This window comes from Neophocaena asiaeorientalis, unplaced genomic scaffold (genome assembly GCF_003031525.2).
Source record: "Neophocaena asiaeorientalis asiaeorientalis breed wild unplaced genomic scaffold, Neophocaena_asiaeorientalis_V1.1 scaffold1418, whole genome shotgun sequence".
Taxonomy (NCBI): Eukaryota; Metazoa; Chordata; class Mammalia; order Artiodactyla; family Phocoenidae; genus Neophocaena; species Neophocaena asiaeorientalis.
This window is the reverse complement of record NW_020173227.1, coordinates 60,310-75,624: the sequence shown is the minus strand read 5'-3', so window position 1 is coordinate 75,624 and position 15,315 is coordinate 60,310. Positions and strand designations below refer to the sequence as shown.

General features: G+C 51.2%; 2 protein-coding genes across 2 annotated transcripts in view; one reads left to right on the top strand and one right to left on the bottom strand.

The window, feature by feature from the left end:
• Positions 1–11,061, bottom strand: part of CCDC22 (CCC complex scaffolding subunit CCDC22) — a 13,018-nt gene extending 1,957 nt beyond the window's left edge. The window contains exons 1-9 of the mRNA XM_024745232.1: positions 10,878–11,061; positions 9,655–9,832; positions 4,826–4,958; positions 3,974–4,080; positions 3,763–3,829; positions 3,484–3,662; positions 1,368–1,562; positions 772–834; positions 559–678 (exon numbers count right to left, since the gene is read on the bottom strand). Of these exons, the coding sequence (XP_024601000.1) occupies positions 559–678; positions 772–834; positions 1,368–1,562; positions 3,484–3,662; positions 3,763–3,829; positions 3,974–4,080; positions 4,826–4,958; positions 9,655–9,832; positions 10,878–10,927 (1,092 nt within the window). The 5' untranslated portion in view covers positions 10,928–11,061. The remainder of the gene's footprint in view (positions 1–558; positions 679–771; positions 835–1,367; positions 1,563–3,483; positions 3,663–3,762; positions 3,830–3,973; positions 4,081–4,825; positions 4,959–9,654; positions 9,833–10,877) is intronic.
• A 1,706-nt stretch (positions 11,062–12,767) lies between these two features.
• The window catches only part of CACNA1F (calcium voltage-gated channel subunit alpha1 F), a 22,830-nt gene continuing 20,282 nt past the window's right edge, over positions 12,768–15,315 (top strand). Inside the window, exons 1-4 of the mRNA XM_024745231.1 lie at positions 12,768–12,792; positions 14,185–14,434; positions 14,803–14,908; positions 15,136–15,275. Of these exons, the coding sequence (XP_024600999.1) occupies positions 12,768–12,792; positions 14,185–14,434; positions 14,803–14,908; positions 15,136–15,275 (521 nt within the window). The remainder of the gene's footprint in view (positions 12,793–14,184; positions 14,435–14,802; positions 14,909–15,135; positions 15,276–15,315) is intronic.

The window sequence follows — 15,315 nt, the reverse complement described above, 5'->3', positions numbered from 1 at the left end:
GACCCTCAGTCTCCACCTGGCACCCAGGATCCCCGCTCCCAGTCAGTGGGGAAGCCCCATGCGCACCACAACCTCCCAGCCCCCGCTAAGCCTGGAGAGCCCTGGCCTAGCCCAAGGCCCTCAGATGACAACACATCCCTCCAGGGGCCCTATGGGCCCCTCGGACCCCTCCTGATAGTAACAGAGACCTACAAGCAGTGACAGGCACCCAGAGGCCCCTCTGACCCCTCCACCTCCACACTGACTGCCCAGGACCCCTGACGAGCCCCACAAGCCCCTACAGAGGCCCACAGACACTTACACCCCTCCCGATTCTCACAGACACCAAGGCACCTCTAACCCCTGCAGGTCCAACACCACCCCCACCCCCAACCCTACATCGCCCTCTCACTCCCACTGATTCTCCTGAACCCTCAAGAGGCCCACAGGTCCCCAGTGTCTCCCATGAACCCTTCTGACAAGTGCAGACCTCTACAGAGTACCCCCTCAAGTCCCTCTAAGCCGTCTAGGCTGGACTTGTGACCTGACCCCGGTGGACAGCCCCTCTCCCACACCCACCTGCACAAGGCTGATTCCCAGGGTCTTCATGTTGGCTTCAACCTCTTCAATGTTGCGATTCACTCCCTCCAGCTGCTCCCGAAGAGACTCCAGCTCCTGCTCCTGAGCTGCCCATGTGTCCTGGGAGGCACAGGCAGTCGGGGTGGGGGTGTCAGGCCAGTAGACAGCCAAGGGCCCAAGACACCTCCCCCGCCTCACCATTGCTCTGCTCACCTGTTCAGGCCGCCGGGAGGTGGCCGGCACATCTGACACCTGGGCTGCCTGGGCCTCGGGCTCCTGGGGAGCGAGAAAGGAGCATCCTGGCTGTCGGGGAAAGCCCTGCCCCTCACAGCCCAGCCTCAACACCCACCAAAAGCACCTTCCCAGCACCATACCCAGGTACAGTACCACTGACGGCTGTCAGAACGTGTGTGAGGATCAATGCGCTCTCTGTGACCTTAGACTGGAGTGTTTGCTCATAAAGAAACCTCCCTGACGCTGACACAGCTCTTGCCCATCTGCCCATGAGAAGGATGAGGGCCCCTCTGGATGACCATCCAAGGAGAGAAGATATGTCCAGAGGAAACTGCCCAGGAAAAGCTGGGGTCTGCACGAAGAGCAGCCCTACACGCTTACATAGTTCCCACCCCTCTACCCTTTCTCCACGGAAGTTCCCAAGAAGCCAGGGGACCGTTCTGGGTGCCCATCCACCATGGGGAGAGGGCAGGTGGGAACACGGGCCCCTGTATGGATAAAATGTGGTGTGTATACATAAAGCAATACTGCCTTGGCCCCATCAGCATGTCCCAGGGCCACTCAGGCCCACCCACCAGATGGAAGGTGAACTTCTCTGAATGTGTGAAGCGGGAGCCCTTGGGAGCACCAGTCCTGGCGCCAGCACCCCAGGCCTGCAGCAGCTCTCCCAGGTCTCGGGCTTGTTGGGGGGGCCCCGGCCGGCCCCAGGTCTGGCGCAGATGCTCGGCCAAGTGCTTCTGCAGCCGCTGCCGCTGAGTCCGAGTATCCTCCTAGAAACAGTGGAAAAGTGTGGAGGCCTGCTGGGTACCCAAGGCCCTGCCTCCACCAGGGAGCTGCTTGACAAGGTGCTACCCCCAAGTCACACCAGCCATCCAGCCTCTCCCACAAGGGGGCCTGGACCCACTCTCCTGGTCCACAGGCCTGGGAGCTCCCTGAGGATGGGGCCTCCTCTTCTTCAGCCCTGCTTCTCTCTACCCACTGGCTCCCTGCACTGGAGGAGGCTGTGGGAAGGGAGAGAAGTAAGCCTGCAGCCCCCAAATTAGAGACCGACACTCAAAAGATATGTGGGGACAGAGCGGAAACCGAGTCAGAGGTGCTGGGCAAAGAAGGGGGCAGAGGCAGAGTGGAATTGAGAGAGAGAGAGAGAGACATGAGAACAGAGGCAGTTTTGAGACAACTGGAGAAATCTGATTACGAACTCAGTGTTGGATGGTATTAAGAGGTCACTGTTACCAATACAGGGGACACGGGTTTGAGCCCTGGTCCAGGAAGATCCCACATGCCGCGGAGCAACTAAGCCCATGCACCACAACTACTGAGCCTGTGCTCTAGAGCCCGCGAGCCACAACTACTGAGCCTGCGTGCCACAACTACTGAAGCCCACGTGCCTAGAGCCCATGCTCCACAACAAGAGAAGCCACCGCGATGAGAAGCCTGCGCACTGCAACGAAGGGGAGCCCCTGCTCGCCGCAACTAGAGAAAGCCTGCACGCAGCAACGAAGACCCAATGTAGCCAAAAGTAAATAAATAAATAAATTTAGGGGAAAAAAAGATGTAATAGGTTCTGGTTCAAAAGATAAAATGCATACACAAAGCTTTAAAAAAAAAACAAAAGAAAAAGAGGTCACTGTTAATTCTGTTAGGTGTGAAAATGGCCCAGGGGTTGTGTTAAAAAGTGAATGCCCTTATGAGTTAAGAGATGTCTGCTTAAGTATTTAGAGTTAAAATGATATGATGTCTGGGACTTGCTTTAAAATATTACAGAAAAAAATGTTAGAGAAGGGATGAGGAAAGATTGGCAAAATGCTTATATCTTTTTTTTTTTTCTCCTTTTGGTTGTGCCTCGCGACTCGTGGGATCTTAGTTCCCCGACCAGGGATTGAACCTGGACCCTCAGCAGCGAAAGCGCTGAGTCCTAACCACTGGACCGCCAGGGAATTCCCACAAAAGGCTTATAATTGAAGGTGGATGGCAGGGACATAGAGTTTATGAGACTATTCTCTCTACTTCTGTGTCTGAAATGCCTGTAAGTTTAAAAAAGAGAGAAAAAGATGACAGAACAAATGGCAGCGGAGGAGGCGGAAGGAGACAGTTCCAGAGGCGGACAAAGTGGGGAGAGGATGGGGACAGATACTGAGGTGGACAGAGGGGAGATGGAGGCGGATATAGAGGTAGATGAGGCAGAGACACAGAAACGAGGAGACAGCAGTGGGGAGAGAGAAAGAGGGGCAGCAAAACCACAGAAGGAGAAAGCCAGTGATGAGAAGAGACGGTGCAGAGATCTGGAAGCCACACATCGGTGATGACGGCAGAGACAGAGAAAGAGGGAGCGAATCAGGGGCAGGAAGAAGGTAGTAGAAACAGGGAGGAAGGGAGCAGATCCTGACAGCTCTGGCTGCCTGTGCACGTCCTTCGGTGGAACATCGCCCTCAGAAGACAGCAGTATCACCACCCGTGTCTCACAGCAGGAAGCGGACACTCCGAGGGGCCATACTGACTTGTGCGAGGGCCACAATCTTTCTGACTCCAATGTTCTTTCAGGCAGGGAGCCAGGTAGTTGCACACAGGGAGGAGACGATGGAAGAGAGGGACAAAGTGGGCAAAGGAGAGGGGCAGAGGACTAACGGGAAACGAAATGGGAGCCACAGTGAGCAGGGACCTCGTCAGCAGGGACCAAGCACTGGGCAGTACCTGGACGGGGAGGCGGGATGCCCGGTGGACCCAGTCCTCATCCCTGGGGCGGTCCCGGCCCGTGTGCTGGCAGAGTTGGATGGCGTGGCATTCAAGGAGCGAGGCCACCCTCGCAGCAGGCTGCGGCACCTGGGCGGGGGCTGGTAGCAGCAGGGGACTCGCCTGGAACTCCCGGGGCTCTGGAGGCAGCAACAGAGTCAGCCGGCCCTCCTGCCTCACCATGCAGTTAGGCCCACCTCTACCCCTCCCCCCAGCCCCTCTCCAAAGCCTCATCGTCACCTCCTCTGGAGAGCAAATCAGGCATGAACAGCCTGCTGGCATGGAAAGGCTTCTGGTGGGCCGAGCCCTGGTGAGAGAGCAGAATCAGACCTCTAGGATGAATCGTGAGGGGGGGCACCAGGGGGAGGGGGCCAAAAACCTGAGCACCCAAATGGGGACAAGGCAGGCAAGGCAGCAACAAACAACACTGACATGAGTTGAGGGGTCCCACCTGGAGGTGCTGCAGCTTAGGAGTGCGAAGGAGGGGTGGGACCCAGGGCAGGGCTAGCTGGTCACGGATTTGGCTCCCGATGGCCCGGAGGAGGATAGCTGAGTCACCTAGGGAAGTGGGGAGGGAGTGTCAATCAGGTGACAGTGCCACAACTCCAAAAATGCATACCCTGGGAGAGCAGCCTGACTGCCGCCCCAGAGACACATATCTATGTAGCTATCATTCTCACACTCTGACGTTCAACAAACACTTATTAAGCACCTACTTGGTACCAGTCGCCATTCTAGACCCTTGGGCTACTTCAGTGAACAAACATAAATATCCTCCTGCCCTCCCGCAGAGGCAGGTAGAGGAGAGCGTGATCAAGGTCGTAAGTACAATACAGAAGACTGTCAGGTGGTCATCAGGAAAGGAAGATAAGGACCATTGAGAGGAAGATATAATTTTAAACAAGGCAATCCAAGGAAGGCCTCCCTGAGGTGACCTGTGAACAGGAACCTCCAAGAGGTAAGGGAGTGAACCAGGAGGCTATCTGGGTGAGTAAGCCAGCAGATGCAAAGGCCCTGAGGCCAGAGTGGCCTGGTGTGGTTAGAGTAGAGTGGGCGAGGCGGGGGCAAGGCAGGAGGTGAGGCAGAGAGGCCCCTTCCAGCACCAACTCCCCACCTGGGTCAGCCCAAGCCCCAGTTCCCTTCCCTCTGCCCTGCATCCCCTCTCCCAGCCCCAGTCCTCCCACCTAGTTCTCCTGAAGACATATACCCCACACCCACCAGTCAACCTTTTCACCACTTCCACCTCTCTCAGCCCCCACAACACCCTCTCCCTCACCCCCACCACGCCCCAGGCACCCCATACCAGCAGGCTGGTCTGCGTCCTCAGAGGCATCAGTGGGCAGACGTTCAGCCAAGAAGAGAAGCAGGTCCCGGAGGTCAGGCTCACTGGGGTAGAGGAAGTTCTGATAGCCAAGCTCCAAGGGATATCCCAGGTCCTGGGGGTGGGGAAGAGTGGCCGCTATCAGTCAGGCAGGCAGGATCCTCCTGTTCTGGGAGCCCAGGGCTGAGACCACAAACGCTCCCACTCTCTCACCAACCATCACCCTCTGAACTTCCCCTTGGCTCACCAAGGCCTTCAGAGCTTTAAAAATTAAAGCTCCGGGGACTTCCCTGGTGGTCCAGTGGGTGTGACTCCATGCTCCCAATTGCAGGGGACCCAGGTTCGATCCCTGGTTGGGGAACTAGTTGTGGCATGCGTGCCACAACTGAGAGTCCGCATGCCTCAGCGAAGGTCTTACGTGCCGCAACTAAGACCGGCGCAACCAAAATAAATAAATATTTTTAAAAAAAATAAAATTAAAGCTCTGGCCTCTCTAAAAATGACTCAAAATCCAGAGCCATGAAAGAGAAGATGGGTATTTCTGAATACATGAAAAAATTTTTAAAGAAAAATTACAGTGAGCAAAGTCAAAAGCATGACAAGCTGGGAAAAAATGTTTGGAGTTCATATTGTAGGCAAAGAGTGAATCTTTTTCACTAGTATATAAAGAGTGCCTAAAACTACACAAGCAGAAAGACCAACGGTGCAACAGTAACAGAGGCAAAAGATAGGAGCAGACAATTCCCAGAAAGAGAATGAAACACGGCCCTTAAACATATGCAAATATGTCCAACTTTGCTTACAAGAGCGACTTGAATTGAAAGCACGCGGAGAGACGCCACACGAGCATCACCGATCCGGGACAACCTGACGTTACGTTCTCCTGAGGTCCACTCGGGCAGGGAGATACTATCACTTGCACAGAGTTCCTGCCCCAGACCTGAATCTAGTCATGAGCAAACGATCAGACCAATTCAGATTATGGGGCATTCCAGGAAACAACCAGCCTGCATTCTTCAAAAACATGTATCATTGCAAAAAGAAACAAAGAAACAAAAACTAAGTAGGACTGCTGGATACAGAAGATTAGAAATGTAACAGTGATATGAAATGTATGATCCTAGATTGGACTCTGTAGTTGGAAACAAAAAGAGCTAAAAAGGATATTTTTGTAACGACTGAGGAAATTTGACCACGCACTAAATATTAGATACTATTACTCTATCAATATTCAGTTCGTGGGTGGGATCATGATACTGTGGTTATACTGGCAAATGCCCTTTTACTTGGGAGAGACGCACTGAAAGTTTTAGGTATGAAGTGTCATGATGTCTGCTGTTTTCAAAAGGTTCAGAAAAAAATGTGCGCGCGTGCGCGTGTGTGTGTGTGTGTGTGTGTGTACCCAGATAGAAAGAGTGGAGGAAAATGTTAACAACACAGAAAGCTAGGAGAATGGTGTTATTTTTCTGTTTTTATTTTTCCTTAAATTTGAAAGTTTTTCAAAGTACAAAGCTAGGAGGAAAACTATACAGAGAGACTATTCCTCACCTATTGAATGGGCAAAACTCTGACAATACACTCAGTGGGTGAGGCTGTGGGGAAACAGGCACCCTCCCGTACACTGCTGTTGGGAAGGCAGAAATTAAACAATCCCAGTGAAGGCGATTGGGGAAAATCTAACAAAATGGCGTATGCGTTTACCCTTCCACCTAGCAATCCTACTTCTAGGAGTTTACCCTGAAGACAGGCCTCCAACAATTCAAGAATATATATGCACAAGATTATTCATTACAGCATTATTTGCAAAATATTGGGAATTCCCTAAATGTCCAAGCATAGGAGAGGGGTTGAATAAACTACAGTGCATAAATACAGTGAACTACTCTGCGGCCGCAAAAAGGAAAAAAAAAATGATTGCCTGATATGAAATGATTTCCAGGATATGTGGCAAGGGGAAAAAATAAGGTAAGAAACTAGGTATGTGCTCTCTTTTGTGTAAGAAAGGGGGGAAATAAGAATATATATTTATATTTGCTTATATCTTCATTTTTTAAAAACTGGAAAGACACACAAGAAACTAATCAAGGTAATCCCCTTACAGCAGACGGGTAAGGGTAACGAGGTGAACGGTCTGGAGTGCCAGTGGGACTTTTCAAGGTATTGTGTTACTTCTGTCACACCTTGGAGATTTCTTTGACTCTTTCAGTAGTTAACCATCTTTTAGCCAGTTAACAATTCTTTATATTGAAATTTCCCCATTCAAATTACTGCTGGGGTTTGTGTCTCTGGACTGGACACTGACTCATAAAAATGACCCACACAAAATAGTAAATAATGTTTTTAAAAGAGGCTATGGGCTTTGGAGTCAAAAAGATTGGGGTTGAAATCCAGCCTGTGCTACTCAACTGGCTATAAGGCCTTGGACCGGTTATTCAACCACCAAGAAGCTCAGTTTCTAGCTGTAAAATGGGGCTGACAGTACTTTCCCAATGTGGATGCTTTAAGGGATAAAAGGGCCCATCAAGGTTCTGGGCCAGAGTTGCATGGATTCTGAAAGCATACTTCGTGGATGCAAATCCAAGCTTTGCTTCTTACCAACTGGGTAACCGCAGGCAAATCACTTAACCTCTCTGAGCTTCACTTTTCTCACCTGAGAAAAGGGACACCAACAGTGCCTACTTCAGAAAGTTGTCACCAGAATTCAGTGAGTTAACACCAGGTTACCACAATGCCCAGCACAGAGCACACACTCAAAAAACATCATTATTATACACACATATGTGAACTTGGTCACAACGTAAGATACATTTATTTCAGAGGATCACAGTCAAAACAGTGTGAAAACCACTGTCTTTTAAGCTACTTTACTTTGGGTTTTTTCCGACACCTGCAATCAAAGGGCTGTGACTGATACAGAAACTCACTCCAGGAGTGGGGTGTGTGAAATGACAGACACCAAAGTATGGAAGTGGCTGAGTCGCAAAAAGTGGTGCCAGGAGTAGGGCACATGAAGAGGCAGACGCCAGAAGGCGGCAGTGCTGAGCCAAGGTGGGCGACATGAGCAGCACCAGCTGGGTTAAGAGAGACCTTTTCTACCTGCTCAGGGCAAACCGAGGCTCTGGGGCCAGACAATCACGTGAACCTCTCAATCACGGAAAAAGCCATACTCACGCTAAAGTTAGTGTAAGGAAAAGTAGGTCACCACCAAATCCAGTGGGAAACAGCACCGAGAGAAGGGAGGAAGAGAAAACTAGGGGAAGCCTGATCCCCGGCCCCTCCTCAACACGCCCCACTGTGCACCCTCCTAGCCAAACAGGACACAAGTTTCCCCTTATAAAGTGCCATCCTCGAGAAGACAGCCCCAGGCCAGGGGACAGACCGCCTGCCTCGAGGGCCACCGAGAGCCCCAGACAGAAGAACCTGAGAACTCCTGAGAACTAGGTGAACCAGAGAGCCAAGGGAAGGGTAGAGCTCTGAGGCCTATTTCTAAGAGACAGAAACTGCACAAGCAAGGAACAAATTCAAGAAACCTGACCACCCAGTCCCTTGGGGCTAAGTGGAAGGTTTCACTGTAGTTACTCTATTGTCCCTCTACCACCATATACTGAGTACGCTGGGCATGTTGACATTCATTACGTAGCCACAAGTTGCTGGAACACAAGCAGCCAGATCAAGCCTATCCAATAATAGTGATACCACTTGCACAAAGCTTACTATATCCAGCTTTTCACGTATGAACTCATTTTTTTTTTTTTTTTGGTACACGGGCCTCTCCCTGTTGTGGCCTCTCCCATTGCGGAGCACAGGCTCCGGACGCGCAGGCTCAGCGGCCATGGCTCACGGGCCCAGCTGCTCCGCGGCATGTAGGATCTTCCCGGACCGGGGCACGAGCCCGTGTCCCCTGCATCGGCAGGCGGACTCTCAACCACTGCGCCACCAGGGAAGCCCTGAACTCATTTTTAATCCTCACAGCAACCCTATGTGGTAGGTACAATTCTTACCCTTTTTACACATGAGAAAACTTAAGCCCAAAGAGGTTAAGAGACTAGCCTAAAATCCCAGAACTAATGAGCCAGGAGAAATGACATTTACTTGGAGCCCTTGGATATAGTAACTGGACACAGGTCTGTACTGGGGAGGCATGAGTGCTTCACCAGAAGGCACTTTATTTACAATAGAGACAGTATGTAAATTATTCTCACGAGAGGTAAGCTGCAACAGGGCAGAGTAAAGTTTTAGTGCAGACACTGTTTTAGTTAAGCAGCATATCTTCCTTCGGGTAACCCTCCCTCCCCCAACTCCAAGTGATCCTGAAGGAGCAGCCAATCACAGTGCCCTGTAGGGATGACCAGGTGACCCAAGCTGGCCCAACCAGAGAACGTGGTGGTTAATTTCAGCCTGAGCACGTGACTCAAAACAGGGCCTTTTCAGGAACTGGTAAATGGATACTATAGGGGGAAAAGTTCTTGGTGCTAAGCTCAAAATATGAGAGCCAGGGGCAACTCAGGCACAAACTGGATCAACTCATTTAATCCTCAGGACAACCCTACTTTTATCATCTCGATTTCACAGATAAGGAAACTGATGCCCACAGGGGCATCAGTTAGCAAGGTCACACAGTTAACAAGTGCTGCAGCCAGGGTCTGAACTACTCAGGCAGTTTGACCACAGAGCCGGCAGCCTTAACCACTAATGAACGCTAAGCCACAACGGGAGGTGGCAGAGAGGAAAGTCAAGAGTCTCAAAGGAGCTTGGTGACTTTGTGAAGGAGGAAGGAAGAGGCTGTGTGTAATTGGGAGGAAGACACTCACCATACAGGCCTGAGCCAGGCTCATGGCCAGACGGAACCGGGCAGACATAGCAAGAGGCAGCAGGGGGCTAAGGCCGGAGCCCACAGCAGGGTTGATCACACGCAGGCAACGGACCACAGCTTCTACAACCAGCTCAGTGGTGAAGGCTCGCAGGGTCTGCACATCTGGAGGAACTGCCCTGAAGAAGAAGGAGGCAGTCTCGATAGGGGGTGGGGGGAAGCAGTCAGGAAACAGGGAGGATGAGGCTGGGCCGTGCTGCCTTCTGGAAGCCCTAGTACTGGGATGGGGTGGGGAGGGTGGCCACAGTTCAGACAGGTCTTGGGTGTTGCTGGCTGACTTCCATTTGGAAAACTGAGAATGGGGGGAGTCCTCAGGTCCTAAGATCTTGGTGTAGAATGGTGGATGGAAAGGATCCGAGTTCAAAAAATCTCAAATTTCCCTATGCCTAAAAGCCCCAAATTTCTGGGGTCTGGGAAGGCCTAGGAGCCCAGATGGAATAGTCTCTGGGTTTCTGCATCCCCAGATATCATGTTTGCTGCATGTCAGAGGCCCCTAGATACTGACCTGCTAGGATTTTGAGACTAGATGTTGGGAGGCTGGAGTTTTCAGGAGTTCCAAATGTCAGAGTCCCTGGGTATCAGGACCACCCAGTCTCAAGCAATCCAGAAATCAAGCTCCCTAGATGTTGTCATCTTGGGTTTTTAGGACCCTCGAATGCAGGAGTCCTTGTGCGTCGGGGTCACCAAGCATTAAGGCCACCAGATTTTAGAGTCCTGGGGTTTTAAAAGGCTCAGGTATTGGGAAACCAGGTTTGAAGGTTCCCAAGTATCCAATCCCAGGGGATTTTGGAGTCCCTGAGTGCCAGGATCCCAGAGTTTTAAGTTCCCTGGTTCACAGGATAAAGGTGGCTTAGAATCTCCAGATGTCAGAGTCCCAGGGTATTGATGTCAAGATCCACAGATTTCAGGATCCCGGGTCTTGAGGTTCCAAGGTTTTAAGGTCTCGAGGTGTCTAGGTCCTGGAGTTTGGGGTTTACCAAGTGTAGAGGTCAAAGGGTTTGGGAGGCCCCGTGTGTGTGTGCGTGCGTGTGTGTGCGTGCGTGTGTCTGTGTAAGGAGGAGGGAGGGTCTTAGGGTCCTGAAGTTGCAGCCCTAGATGTCAAGGTCCAGAGTTTTGGAGTCCCGGATGTGGGCATTCCGGGGTGGGCGGGGGCTGTGTCCTTACGTGCCGGCCTGTCGCAGGGAATGGATGAGGATTCGGTCCGCCTCCTCCATGGTAGAGCCGTGTTGGAGTCCGAGGTTGGGTCCAGGGCCGGGTCCGAGCAAGAGAGGCGCAGCTGTGGAAAGCCCGCTCCCTGCTCGCGGTCCAAGGGGTGTCACGGGCTGCGCGAGGAGAGCCGGGAAGTGTAGTTCCGAGACCCAGTTCGGCGCAAGCCGGATGCCTGTCGTTCTGGTGTGAATGGGCGCGCGCAAGCTTGAGCGTGCAATGGCTGCTGGGAGTTGTAGGTTTGGTTTTGTTTGTTTTCTCTTTCCTGCAGCCCAGTGCGATCTTCCGAGTCAGCAAAGGATTATACTGCACGCGCAAGTGTGTGTGTGTGTGTGTATGTCTGGAAGGAAGGGGGAAGGAGCGGGACGGAGAGAGACTTCTATACTCATTCATTTAAGGCAGCATTCATCTTCTAGATTGTAAAAGTGTACAAGTTAAGGCAGGGGCTTTCGCACAAAGCGACTAGGTTTGAGTCTCAGCTCTGCAACTTGCTAAATGCGCAACCGTGGGCAGGTTACATAGCTTCCCTGTGTCTTAGTTTCCTCATCTGTAAAATGGAACTGTTAATGTACCTGCTTCCTAGGATTAAACAGAATTAACTCACGTAAAGCAGCGTTGAAATGTGTGCCTGATACATAATACAGTAAAAAACAAACAAAAACCACTATGTAAGTTACAGTCACTAGTATTCATGCATTCAATAAATGCTTTATTTTAATGTTTTATATATATATATATATATATATATACACACACACACTCCAGAGAATAATTACATAGTAAACATCCATATAACCACCATTCATGAAAAAGACCACCCTGTCTCCACTGCTCAGTAGTGCCACGTTTGTCATAAATCACGTGTACCTATATGTGGGACTCAGTTTCTGAACTCTATGCTGTTCGTAATTTCTCTTGCTTTATAACAAGCTTTGATACCTGATATAGCAAGTCCTCCCATCTTGTTATTTTTCAAAGGATTTTGGCTTTTCTAGGTCTTTTGTATATCAATATACATTTTAGAATCAGTTTGTCAAATTTCAAGGAAAAATCTCTTGAGATTTTTAAAAATTAATTTATTTATTTTTGACTGTGTTGGGTCTTTGTTGTTGCGCGTGGTCTTTGTTGCAGCAAGCGGGGGCTACTCTTTGTTGCGGTGCGCGGGCTTCTCACTGCAGTGGCTTCTCTTGTTGCGGAACACGGGCTCTAGGCGCGCGGGCTTCAGTAGCTGTGGCTCGCGGGCTCTAGAGCGCAGGCTCAGTAGTTGTGGCACACGAGCTTAGTTGCTCCGCGGCATGTGGACTCTTCCCGGACCAGGGCCTGTGTCCCCCGCATTGGCGGGCGGATTCTTAACCACTGCACCACCAGGGAAGTCCCTTCTGAGATTTGTGTTTGGGACGGCATTGAATCTCTGGATCACTCTGGGAAGAACTGACATCTTCACAATTTGACTATTTCAGTTAGTAAATTTAATGTATCTCTCCATTTATTTGGGTCCCCTTTAATCACTTGAAAATATTTGATAATTTTTTTCCATGGAGATCTTGCACATATGTTATGTTAGGTCTATTCCTACATACTTCGAATTTCAGATACTGTTGGGAAACAATTATCATTTTTCTTATTTTAGTTTCTGACTCTGGTGCTAGTATATATTTTGTAAAAATATTTTTTTAAAAATCAGTGCCTTTTCTGTTGCCAGACTCTGGCCCACAAGTGTCCCATCTTCATCCCTCCTCGCCTTCCCATCCGACCCTGTTATGGCCCCGCCCTGTGACCTTAATCCCTCCAAAGCTGGGGGAAGAGACGGGGGCTGTGTGCAGATGGCTCTTCAACCTGCAAAGGAGGATGGCGGCATCTGAAGGCGGGAAAGGTGAGAGCAGGCTTCCACCCCTGCAGACCCTTGGAGCAAGCCTGGGCTCTGCTCCATCCTCAGCCCCTCTGACCCACCCACTGCCCACCAGGACCCCACCCGTGGAGAGCCTTTAGGGGACCAGAATCACATCATCCTGTTCCCATCCCAGCCAGCCCCAAACACAGCCTTAGATCCCAACTGAAACCCAACCGAATCCTGGCCCTGATCTCTATCCTAGCGCCCACCCCAACTTCAACTCCAGTGCCAGCCCCAAGCTTAATCCTAACACAAACTTTACCAACCAGAGGGCAAATCCCCGTTAGAATCCAAACCCCAACATGGATACAGACCTTACCATGAGCTCTAAAGTTACCGAAACTCAACCCCAACCCCTGGATATAAGCACTGTTAGTGAGTGGGTCTCTGACTTTCCAGAAAGAGTGCAGACCCATTTTTAAGTACCAGAGAGAGAGAGAGAGAGAGAGAGAGAGAGAGAGAATACACACTTGATGGTGGTAGTAAGTTGTGAAGGCTTAGAGTCAGAGACTGCCTGGATTTGGCTCCCAATTCAGCTACTTCATCAAATCACTTAACCTCTCTTTTTGCATCAATTTCTCCACCTGCAAAATGGGGTTAATACTATGTGCCAGACGCTCTTCTGAATGCTGAACTCATTTAATCCTCACAGCAACCCTATATTGTAGGTACTCTTACTGTCATCTCATTATACAGATAAGGAAATTGAGGCTCAGAGAGGTTACATAATTTGCTCAAGGCCACACACAGCTACCAAGTGGTAGAGTCAGGATTTAAACTCAGATAGCTTGTTTCCTCCAAAGCTGGGTATCTTAACCAGGCCAACCCACTGCCCCTTGGAGACTGAAACAAGGCCATGGGACTTGGGAATGGCTTTAGCTGAAAACCCCAGTGCAAAACTCAGATCCCACCCAAACTCAAGTTAAACCCTAACCTTGATCCTAATTCAAATTCCAACTCATTCAAATATCCAGTCCTAACCCTAAATCATATCTCAAGAACACTTTACTCCCACCGGTATTTAAACCCAACCCAAACTCTACCACTCAAATTTAATCCTAAACTTGCTTCCAGCTATAAACTTAATCCTACCCCATGCCAATTCAAGCTCTAACCCCCAAATCTAACACCAAACCCTACTTCAATTAGAAACATAATCTCACCCTCACTCCCCTATAAGCCCTCACTCTATCGTCAATCAATCAACTCCAATCCCAACTCTTATCCCCCAATCTTTAACTCAGGTACCCTCAACTGTCCCTAATTTTACATGCTCTTCTCTCCTTCCCTCAGACAGAGGGATAGGATCATGTAGGAGGCAGCCATGATTGCCCCAATACCCTGTCCCCCCCCCCACTCGGTCTCTCCACACAGACACCACCCCAGAGCCCAGTCCAGCCAACGGGACAGGCCCTGGGCCCGAATGGGGGCTGTGCCCTGGGCCCCCAGCATCAGGTGGTGAAATCGGCGGGGCATCCAGCCTGGGGACCCCTAAGCGAAGGACTCAGCACAGTAAGCACAAGACAGTGGCAGTGGCCAGTGCCCAGCGCTCACCCCGGGCACTCTTCTGCCTCACCCTGGCAAACCCCCTGCGGCGGTCCTGCATCAGCATCGTGGAATGGAAGCATCCTGGAAGGCCAGGGGCAGGGCTCAGGGGTGAAGGTCACCCGGGTAACAAGAGTCAAGGATTAAGCCAGGGCTGGAATGGAAGAGGGCTGAGGTCACCAGGGATCAAGGATTAAGAACTGGATTCAAGGGGGGAGTTGAGAAAGGTGAAGGTCACCAGGGGGATCAAGAGTCAAAGACTAAATCTCAGCGAGAGTTGAGGATGGCTAAGGTTTCCAGGGGGGTCAGAGTCAAGGCCTTGGTCAGGGCAGGGGCTGGGAATGTCAGAGCTGGTCACCTTAGGGTCAGCATTGGGTGGGGAGGGCCCCAAGGGAATGTGGGGCTCTGAGACCACTCTGCCTGGGTCCTTAACTGTGTCCACCTGAGGCCCTTCGACATCCTCATCCTGCTGACCATCTTTGCCAACTGCGTGGCCCTTGGGGTCTACATCCCCTTCCCAGAGGATGACTCCAACACTGCCAACCACAACCTGGTGAGGCTAGCCCCGCCCCACCCCGCCTCCAGCTAGATACAGCCCCAGTAGAGCCACACCTCAAGCCTTCCAACCAGGCCCCGCCCCTCTCTGACCCAGATGACCCTCTCCTGCCCAGCCCCACTCTCGGTCCCCGCTACGCTCCTCTTCCCCTACCCCCGTCAAACAAACCCCACTCCCAAATAACTTCCCGATCTCCCGCCCCCTACCCCCGGCTCCGCCCCCAGGAGCAGGTGGAGTATGTATTCTTGGTGATTTTCACTGTGGAGACCGTGCTCAAGATCGTGGCCTACGGGCTGGTGCTCCACCCCAGCGCCTACATCCGCAATGGCTGGAACCTGCTCGACTTCATCATCGTCGTGGTCGGGTGCGCCTCTGCAAGGGATACCCCCAACCCTAGCTCAACT